General features: G+C 37.5%; 1 protein-coding gene across 1 annotated transcript in view; it reads right to left on the bottom strand.

Moving 5' to 3' along the window:
* Window positions 1-11,013, bottom strand: part of AK5 (adenylate kinase 5) — a 94,035-nt gene that overhangs the window by 15,866 nt on the left and 67,156 nt on the right. The window contains exons 8-9 of the mRNA XM_009637988.2: window positions 9,032-9,074; window positions 7,891-7,935 (exon numbers count right to left, since the gene is read on the bottom strand). Of these exons, the coding sequence (XP_009636283.1) occupies window positions 7,891-7,935; window positions 9,032-9,074 (88 nt within the window). The remainder of the gene's footprint in view (window positions 1-7,890; window positions 7,936-9,031; window positions 9,075-11,013) is intronic.

The raw sequence follows: 11,013 nt of genomic DNA, 5'->3' as shown, positions 1-11,013 counted from the left end.
CTCAGGCAGGAGCCCTGCCTCCACCTCAAGAGTCCAAAAACTCTGCCTCTCTTGCATGCCTCTCTGGCAAGCGCCTTTTTTCTGGAGCCATCTCAGAAGCTTTGGATACCTCCTTGCTCTGCAGGTGCTGGCATGGCCCTGTCCCACCTCCTCAAGGGAGGCGGCTGCTTTTCCCTCCTCGCCCTGAAGGCTGACCCTGCGAAATGCCAAGCGCCTCTTCAGCTGCTCTCTGAGCGGCAGCAGCCACCCTGGCCCCGCTGGTGAGATGGGCAGCCCACAGAAACTTCTGGAAGCTACTTCTTGGGGAGCTGGCTCCTATGGCTGTGAGCTCCAGAGCTGCTGGCAGAGCTGAGGTGAGCACCCCACGAGGGCTGAGGAGCCATATTGGTGCTGGGGGTGGGGGAGGCTGGGAAAGCAAATGTCCATTGAGACAATATGAGGATTTGGGGAGCAGCATTTGTGTAGTAGCATTTTTACAATCTTTGATGGATCTGTTCTGAAGATCTGCTGCAGTAGGAGGTAATTATACCCTTGTAGGGAGACAGTGCTCAAAAATCAAAAGATGCAAGGCCAACATAAAAAAAAAAAAAACAAACCCAAACTCTTTTCAGTAAAGTTTTTTAAGCATGTGACTTGTGTATTTATCAACTGTTGGGACTTGCAAATATGACTACGCAGCTCTATTATGTGGATTTAAGATGCTAGAAAATACCTGATTTTCCTTTTTGTTTATCTTTCCATGAACAAATATAGAAATAACATGTTCACAATAGAGTGAATTTGGCACCATCTGCTCCTGACTTGAACTTTCTTCTAACTTTTGCATTCAGTTTATGAAATAATTGGTCCAAGCATATAATTTTCAGAGAAGTTACAGTACCATAGCTGAGAATAAAAATTGGGTCATAAGGCAGCAGCATCAAAGGAACGGTTTTGTCTACTGTAACCTCGAGTCTTTTACTTCAGCTTCACAAAGACAATTATCAGCCCATGGTGTGAGAATCACACTTGTGCTACAATTCTAGCTAAAATATCTTTGTCACAGTCTCATTTTCTTTCCAGTGTGGGTTGTGTGTTGTTTTTCTATTGCTTTAATAAGAAGAAAATTATTCTTTTGTAAAAGCACCAATTGAAAGAGAACAAGGAGTAAATAAGAGTGGCTACAGATAAATTATAGGCAAATTATCTGTAATGAGACTGTTAAATACCTGTAGTGGCAATTAATATTATTTCTGGTCTGTTTTGGCTTTTTAGATTAGTAAATTTGTGTGTGCATGTGCTTGTTTATGCATTCTGTCTCCTGGCCTTGAACATACTAGCAGTGCAGTAATTTAATCCTATTTATTTGGTGCATATATGCAGTATTAGGAAAAAAAACAGGTATAAAGATTCCTTTATTCTGTTTCCTATGTAACTTTCTCTTGTGAATGTGGAGCTGAAACAGAAATTTCATAATGTCCTTTCATATACTAAATAAACTAGAACTCTTTTTAGAAATAACACAAGGACAATTTTGCGTTGCTTAGCTAGCAGGAAAATATTCAGAGAGGTTGATGTGTTTCTATAATACCTTTATCTGTTAGTATTTTAAAAGGGAACACTGTCAGAATGACCCATTATGCAGGGCATACACCACAGTGAGCATTACCGTGCCTCCAAAACATTAATTAAAATTGACTGTGTTTATTTGTTATAGAAGTGTTCTGACAAAGCTGAGATTAAAACGCTGAGCTCTTTAAAGAGGAAAAAACATAATTAAATAACAGTTATGTGCTGAAAATGGTAATTTTTATGGCCACCGCTATTAATTTAGTATCATTTTATGAGCAGCAAAGCATCCTACTGCTTGATGAATGTATATGACCCGCTTTACAAAGCCTTGTGCTTTCTCATCAACGAATGAGACCGCGGTTCTTGCTTGGCCTTATCTGAGAAGAGGCTGAATGCCCCCAGGAAATTCAGCACTGAGGGCCGAACGCATACTCGGCAATCGCGCCAGTATTAATTTACATGCCTGAAGTTCAAGTATTAATTCATGTCTTGTCTTCCTCCGAAGGCCAGTATTTAATGTGACTGAAAAAGAGCTATTTAGGTGGGAAATAATGTGAAAGCGCATTTCCTTACTCATTAGATACTTCCTTCCAGCTCAGGGTATATACTCACAGGACTGCTACATAAACAGCTTTAACAGCAAATTAACCCTGCAGTCATGAGGCTTAGTATCAATTTGCAGTGTTGCAAAATTCTTATTTTGTTGTTTTTAGAGGGTCTCCTTATTAAATCTCTGCATCTTTCTAAAAAAATGAGAAAAAAATTAATAATTCAATTGAAGAAAGCTTATAAGGAACAACAGCTGCATATTAAACAGAACAACAGCTAGCACAAAGATACTTTCAGTTAAGAACCTTGCAACTTGTTACGCTGTTTTTCAAACAGAAATAACTTGAGACAGTGAAAAATATAGCGAAGTTTTCCCAATGGCTCAATTGTTAGGAAGAGGAAAACATGTCCCCACTTTTGTTGTGAAGGCATAAGATTCTGTGCGAACACTGTCATTTTTTCTGTATGCTGTCATCTTTTACTCTGCTTATGTATATTTTTGGGAAAAAAATTGTGTTAACCAGTGACAGCCTGATTCATGGTAACTCGCTATTCAGATTAGTCGTGTTGTCTTCCAATTTTCATATATGACATGAAGATAAGGCGTTAAAGCCTAGAAAATGGCCAGAGGAAGGATGAGTATGCTATGACCTGTAGGAGAATGTAGAACAACCACCAGCAGCTCTTCAATGTTAGCATGCTTTTGTATTATGCTAGTATTGCTAAGTACAGTACATCTTTGCTTTAAAGCTCATTCATTAACTTCATAAAAAGAAAAAGTTGCAGATTCAGAAATTAAGCACACTGTATCAGTGAGATTATTCTTGGAAACGGAATCCTTTGTGTGTCCCTTTATGCTTTTCTGACACAAACCGCAAGCAGGTATCTGGAACCAGGGTATTAGATGGAGTATAAAAATTAAATGTAGTTCTGCATATTGCTTTTCTCTAGCCAAGGCTGGATTAAAAGGTCTATGCACTCCCTTAGCACAGTTTTCCCTTCCATTATGTTGATTCAGCTGCCTGTGAAACTGTGTAAGGAGATCTTCTGGTAAATAACTTTCTGGCAGCACCGCTGACTTAGGTAGTCACCCTTCCCCATTTAATTATTGAATGCAGAAATGCTTCATGGAAAGCACTTCAAGGGAGAAACGACAACTGCCCAAGCAGCACTTCCAAATGCTTAACTGCAGTCCGCCTTAGATCAGTGTAAGATCTCAGTTTAAGAGATCGACTCTTACACTTGCTCTCCCTCGTGCCCCAAGCCCCCCCAGACTATGCAGACCGCAAGCCTAGGCATGTGATTCAAATGTACCAGTCTGGCCTAGAGCACAACACCACAAGCAGATGAATTAATGATGCCAGAGGGAGCTGGGACTGCTGCTGGGAGCGAGCAGTGACAGGAGCAAGCAGTGTGAGCAGTTCATGAACTGGCTTTGCTGCCAGAAATACTAATAAAGCAGAGGTGCCATGCAGACAGGCTGGGATGTCTCTATTTTAAACTTGCCAAATCTCACGAGCTTGTTGTATACCAAAATACCATGAATATTTACATAAAAGGCCAGCAACAGGACTTACATGACAGTCCCACCATTCATTTAAAAATGTTTCAATTTCTAGACCTTACTTTCATAATGAGTATCATCCATGTATCATGGAAACGTGCTTGCAGGGGAAACCTAGCTGCACAACGGAGCCTCAGAAGTCTGAACCGAAATCAAAATAGCCCCAGTCAAGCTATCCTTATATTCAGGCTATGATTTTGGAGGACTTGATCTGTTTGGCAATTCTATCAATGCTACTTGGATTATTTATACAAATAAAAATAAGCCTTAGCTTCAGAATATGGCATTTGAAGGCTTCTCAGTAGCACCTCATCTGTTGTTCACAAATTATTTTAGTCTGAGTGAAACCGTATGGGAATGATGCTGTTATTTAACAACAAAAATCCCTCAACATGTTTTTTTTGGTTTGTTCCCCCCCCTGATTTTAATCAAAAAACAACCTGGAGCACATATTGGCAGAGCAATGCGATGTCCTGGGACATCACTGAGTTTTCATCCCTCTTAAAGCAAATGTGGCGTTCATTTCAAGGAAAGTCAGAGAAAGCAGCTTTCATAAGCTTCTACAGTCAGCACTTGGACTGACTGGGATTTTAATTATCAGCACTGCTCACCCTATGCCTATCTGATTGTAGAAGGAGCTGTAATACAGGTACTGTAGAATAATTTAGGTTGGAAGGAACATCATCTGGTAAAACCCTCTACTCAAAGCAGGGCTAAATTCAAAGTTAGATTGAGTCATTCAAGGTCTGACATACCTTGGACAAATAAAGAGTTTGTGGGTTTGGGGTTTTGTTTTTTCTTTCTTTTGTACACACAAGAAGCTAGTGCCTGCAGCTGATAATATTTTACCTGTAAATGTAGGTGGAGATAATATCTTCAGTGTCAGCTGAAAAGCTGGTCATATTTACATTGAGCTTAAACTATTATCAGCTTTGGTTCATCAGCAAGAATATGACATGGATTCTGCAGAGGAAATTGGTTACATTGGCTAAGTTTTAAACGCTACATGTAAGAGCAAGCAGGGAGTTTGTCTCTGATCCAAAGTGCAGAAAGATTCCTGAAAACTTTCTGCTTTGGTTTCAGCCTCAGTCAAAGCCAAATGTGGCTATGTCTTATGAAACTCCTGTGGAGGAGAGGGAGGGATAATGTTCCCAGTAACTTTGTTATGTATGACAATTTTCTGGATATGATACAGGGTATTGCATTAGTTAAGAATGATAAAATCATACGTTGGTCATTGTGGTTAAGATTTTACTTTTCATGCTGCTCTGATGAAAAAGGTTATTTTGGTTTTGGTTTTTTTTTTTTTAAGTGACTGGCAGTTATTATGTAAGTTTCAAATATGAAAACACCCCCCAAATTTATCTTTGCATCTGCTTAATTTTTTGTTTTTTCTCTTGAATTTTACTTTACAGACCAAATTTAATTTGGTTTTGCCTCTTTTATTACCCTGTTATCTCCTATATTTTTGACTTGCTGGTTCTAAGTCTCTGCTTTGCTGTCTGGATAAAACATTGGCATTGTTGCGTAATTAATCCAAGTTGACTGTTATTCCAATTAATTCCTACATTAGCTCTAATGTAAATCTTTGTTAATTAGATTTTTTTTTTATTTCCCTTTTTGGACAATTTTCAAGATAAATTAGTGGGGGAGGGAATTCTCTGCTTTTTTTCCCTTTGTCTCATAAACAATACCTCAATTTGTCAGCTATGGCAGATGGTGTATTTATTTCAATTAGTTTGTAAACTACTACAAATAAACATCTTTAGAACTCTAGTTTTAAAACATCTTTATAAGCATCTTATTATTCCTTATGAATACATCTGTGTAACGAATAAACATTCCTAACAACACCTGAGACCAAGACAGTTTTTTCCATTCAAATATTTACAGTAGGATGCTCCAACCCATCTTGTCTGCTTTCTTTCTAGTCAAGGTATCATGGGCTGAACATTTCACTCATTGGCCACAATTTCACTACTTAGCCACTGAGAATTTGTGGTGCTTTTTCCTTTTTTTTCTTTCTTCCTCTACTCCCCTCTCCCCTCCCATCCTCCAAGCTTGACAGTTTTTTCAAAGTTTTCTTTTGTTGTTGTATGATTCACAGTGATTGCAATTCTGCTCTTGACTGACGTAAGACAATTTTACTGCCTAGGCAAATGGTATGCATTTGGCTAGCATGTATAATGTTAAACCTGGAGTTGGGTCAGTCAACAAGTGATTCAGGCAGATTTACCTGACTGAAAAGGCTGTAAGTAAAAAAAAAAAAAAAAAAATAAAAAAAAAAAAATCTTGTGGTCCTCCAACCTAGCATGAGCATGTAATCTGTCTCTGAGAAACACCGTTTACCTTCATTACCTAGGTGGAGTAAAATGAAGATTTTTGCAGCCGAATGAGCAACTGTGAAGATCACGTTAGCCACCAAGAAAAAAAAAAAATCCAGAAAAAAATATACCCTCACTCTTAACATCAGACTTCAAGAAGCCTTTTCAGGGGTGACAAAGGGGATATTTTGGGGAAAAAGTATAAATTGTTCTACATAACTTGTTGACAAGTTACCCTTGTTTGGACTTTGTCAAACTTTTCAGTATAACATTCTCAACAAAGAAAACTTTTTTGATTAAGCAGAATTTTCCTCTGTTCCTAGAAAGTCTGAAATGGATTTAAGAGCAGGAATAAATAGGGAAAAGGTGTGTTTTCATTTTTAAACTGGAAGATTACAAGTAGATGGCCTATAAAGTATTATAAAAGAAAATTAAAATCCACTCTTTGAAAAAGAAAAAGCAGTCCAGAGGTCAATAGAAAATATGCCTTACCATTGGCAATTTCAGAAGCAAAATTCCTTGAGCATCTTCACTTTTTTTAAAAAAAAAATAAATCTGTGTTTGTACAAACCCAAACATAATTTTCCAGTAAGATATGTGAGGCAGAGAGAATGAAAATTTGTCACTGTAGTGAACAGCAGGAAGACGTACTTCAGTAAGCATGGAATTAGAATTTGTTTAGAGACTGAAAATTAAGTGTTATGCATCTTTCCCTTAAGAAAAGTCACCAATGAACTCTTCAGTAACCTAATTTTACTTTTTCAAACGCGTAATATCCACCAGAGGTTTGCAATAAATTGACTCAACTTGTATTGTATGTCCCTCAAACATCACCGGACTTGCTCTCATAAGTCATTATCTTCCTTGTACTAGGGAGTGCAGAACGGGGCACAATACTCCAGATGCAGTCTCGCCAGTGCTGAATAGGGAGGAAGGATCACCTCCTTCAATCTGTGGGTATTGGAATGGTTTTTTGATGCCTCCTGAATGAAACTTTCATTCATTTATGACTAACTTCAGAAGTTGTCTTTTCTTTTTTTTTCCTTAGGGAAAAGACTGTATAAAGTGACGTGCTTTTATGTAAAATTACCCATGTTTGGGTATCTATCCTTAGGTCTTTGGAAATGTGTTGTTCCCACTCTGTATTTTTAAGCACCTCTGAAAAATTCTGCTTGATACAAAAGCAGTTACTCTTTCCAAGTAACTAGTACCAAGCTTTAAGCTGAAACTTGTAAATCTTCCGCTTAGAATTTGTTTTAAAAGCCTGTTCAGAGTTTATGCTGATCACATTAGTCATATTTATATAATAATGGGCATTAACATGATGCTTTTCCTCTGTGGACTTCCAGAAAGCAAATATAAAGTAAACCTTGCACCTCAGTGCGTGCTGACTAGCATGCATAGCGTGGTGACTAGCCCATTGACTTTTTAACAGCATGTTGAGCACGTGCAGAATTGAAACCTGTGTTTACAAAAGTTGTTTCACAAATGAAGAGGTGAACAGACCTGAATTTTTTTTTTTTTTTTTTTTCCACCTAAACCTTAAAATTCTGAGTTGTAAATCCAATCTAGTAGCATTTTAACTAACGCTGGTGAGGCAGCTTTGCTGTGAAAGATCACACGGCCCTACTGTAACTGCACAAGAACTAAGGGAATTTTGAATATGTTCACACTTAAACATACCTCCTACTCTGAGCTTTACACAATTGTTGTTAGCATGGTCAGACCCAAGTTAATAACATGATATTAAATCCTAACTCCCTTTCAAAAGACTAAACCACCATTGTAGCATAAATACTCTTAACCAAAATGTTCTGCTAAACTTTAAAAGAAATCATATAATCAAAACTAAATAGCACGGGGTTTTTCAAATGTAGCAGTCAAATTAGGAATCCTACTCACCAACTATAAAAATTATGTTCAATTTCCTCAGATCTTCTGAGAAGTCTAAAATGAAAATAAAAATTCTTTAGTTGGCAAGAGCTACTAATTTTAATCTTGCCTGCTTTCCACACTGAATTGTGTAACACTCATGCAAGGTGATCTGATCTTACTAGATTTATGTTCTGCTATAATGCTCTGCATTCCAAAAGGAGCTGTTATCCACAAGTCTATTTATCTTCCAGTTTCACAGCTCTCTGCAGATATGACAAAAATATTTTACCTGAAAATTAGACCTTGCACATACGAAAAAAAAAAGGGGGGGGGGGGGGGGGGAAAAAAGAGAAGCAGATGCACCTTGATGTAATAATGTACCCCCCGAGTCACTTCACTTTTCTCTGAATATGTTATTTATATTATAATTGCTGTAGAAGTTTGTCCACATTCAGATTTTGTATTTGGTGCACTGTATCTGAGATGTAGCCTTAAATTCCCTTGAGGTTCAAATTCAGCCAAATAATAACAAATTTAAATGAAATCTAGGCATTATTCTCATTTTAGCACCAAAACTAATTTATGTACTGCAGCTTTACCTTTTACTGAAATTGTATTATTTTTAAAAAAGCATTTCCTTCTAGTCAGAGTCCCAGCCATTGGTCTCATTATACCAGTACAGAAGGTGATCTTGCACCATCTGAGCCTGCTGGATTTTTATTATATGTTGACTTAATCACTTAGAAGACCCATTATTTACCACATACAATTTTGGGGGTTTTTTATGTGGCGTGTACATCTCTTATTACATGGTATCATTAGATGTAAAAGGTTTTGATTAATCCTTTTATTCCTCTTAGGCTCTTAGCAGCTCTTACTTTCCAACAAGCTTTTCATAACTGCCAATTTCTGAAAACACCTATGAGATCTGATGCTGATTAACAATAATATTTTCAAATAATTTTGGATCCCCTGGCCTAGAGAGTGTAGAAATGTCTTTTACAAGCTTTAATTTGCATTCAAAGGGAATTCATGTGGTAAAATTCTTGAGACATAACTTTCACAATATAAGTAACCTGATTTCACTTTACCTTCTAACTATTTAAATACAAGGGGAAATCAAAGGTTTCAAAATTAAATGGCAAATGATACTGAAAGAGAAACTCACCTCCTGTGCTCTCATAGCCAGAAAAACTTGACTGATCTTCTTCCTGTGAATTGAGCAATTGACAAATTGAAATGGATATTCTGCATAGTTTGCATTTCTTCTTCTATCTGCTTATACGTACATCTTAGTATCTTCTCCATATTCTAACATCTCAGTTTTAACCTATGTTGAGATATGGTTAACAGTGTCACAGAAGTACTGTTTCAGCTGGTAGAACATGAGCGTGGAGAACCCAAGACAATCTGAGATGATCAACTGGCCCATATAGGTTTTGTGAGGAACAGCTTCTTCAGTGTCCAGCTGCACAGTTCCAGCACTATACATAAGCAACCAGTGTGCATGCTGAATTGCTTCCATAGTAATTACGGTATGATAAGCTGTTAGTAGTGGAAAGGCAATGCTGGAGTAAGTTCTAGAAGTGAGCTATGACATAAAGATGAAATTAGTCTTTGGTCTAAAACAACTCAAATGTGTTTACCTTCAGAACGCAACACATGCTACAAGTTGTTACAGAGGATGCTGAACTACAAAGAGGGATCACACCAGGGAAATGGGGAATTTGGCATGGGGTTTTTTTTTCCTCATACTTGGCCACTTAGAATTATTTTGTCGCATACAGTATAGTACAAGCAATGAGGAATTACAAATACTGGCCAGCAAGAGTGTTGGAGTGGGAATTCTTTGCTGTTCTTATAAATCAGAATTATATGTGTGCTCGACATAGTCTAGGTTATGTAGTGCCAATATACTCACACCATCGGTGCTTAAATCTAGTCTATGAAATATCAATAATAGCATTGACAGTAACGTATTGCACTGACATGCTCGTATTACGTCATCAGTGCGTAATATCAGCATGGAATACATTATGCTAGTCCTCTCAAAATAGCAAAGGGTTACCAAGCTGTAGTTTCTTACAGTTCTGCTTCAGTACGCTGTCAGAAATAGCCGCTGGTAGAAATTTGTAGAGCTGTATGAATAGATAAAGTGAAGCGAACACGGTGGTGAACAGAAGGGGTAAACTAGTGGCTGCTGTAATTTGCAAGGCTCTTGCGCTACCCTTGTGGGTTTCTCCTTGTGTTCCCATTATCACTGAAACAGAAGTACTCTTAATCAGGCTGAAGTACCATTACACTGGCTACGTAGAACACTTTCATTTTTTGATTCACAGTAATTCTCAGCCTACTAAACTGCAGCAGCAGAACTGCCATCTTAAAAAACCTTTCCAAATAAGAGATAAATCTCTTTCCTACAATTCAAGTGACAGTATTAACCTTACATGCTTTTCCTTTGATGTAATAATACAATAAAATATTTGACCCTGCAAAGGATGTATTACGTATGAAAGGCCTGGGTTTAGATTCAGTTTCTTATTGTGCCTTTGAAGGTTTATGGATCAAAATCACTTTACATGCAAAGCTTAGAGTAAAGTTTTTTTTAAAATCAAGATCACAGTTGCAAGTTTACGATCAAATGAAAGACTCATTCCTTCCTTCAAGTACTGCTTTGTTCTCCCCTACAGCTGCAGAATGAAACTGCCCCCATAACGCTGGTGGGCTGCCCAGAGCAGCAGGTGATAATAAAGGGTGGTTTAAGTCAAGAATAGCTCTGCTCTAGTTTTGTGGAGCTGAAATATGTAAAAACTAGAGACAAAAGTGAAGCTAAATAAGCTATCAGCTACTTTTATTTGACCAACCACATCTGCTTTAATAGAACGGGTTAACTAACCAACAAGCCATGTTCACATAAGGAAAAAATGCTATGAAAAACCATTAAAGTGATTTCTAATTACAACTCAAAAAAGAGATCAGTAAACAGGAAGTGTGACATTGATCAGAACCCAGAACATCAAAATAATGAATTCTGTTTATATCTGTAACTGCTCACTCTTCAGGTGCAGAAATACTGTTTTCAAAAGTATGCTTTTTTTCTCTTCATTTTTTTTTTCAAAGGGCATCTGTTCCATAATTCTGTAAGACAAC

Source organism: Egretta garzetta, unplaced genomic scaffold (genome assembly GCF_000687185.1).
Source record: "Egretta garzetta isolate BGI_Z169 unplaced genomic scaffold, ASM68718v1 scaffold75, whole genome shotgun sequence".
Lineage (NCBI taxonomy): Eukaryota > Metazoa > Chordata > Aves > Pelecaniformes > Ardeidae > Egretta > Egretta garzetta.
This window is presented reverse-complemented; position numbering and strand designations above follow the sequence as displayed.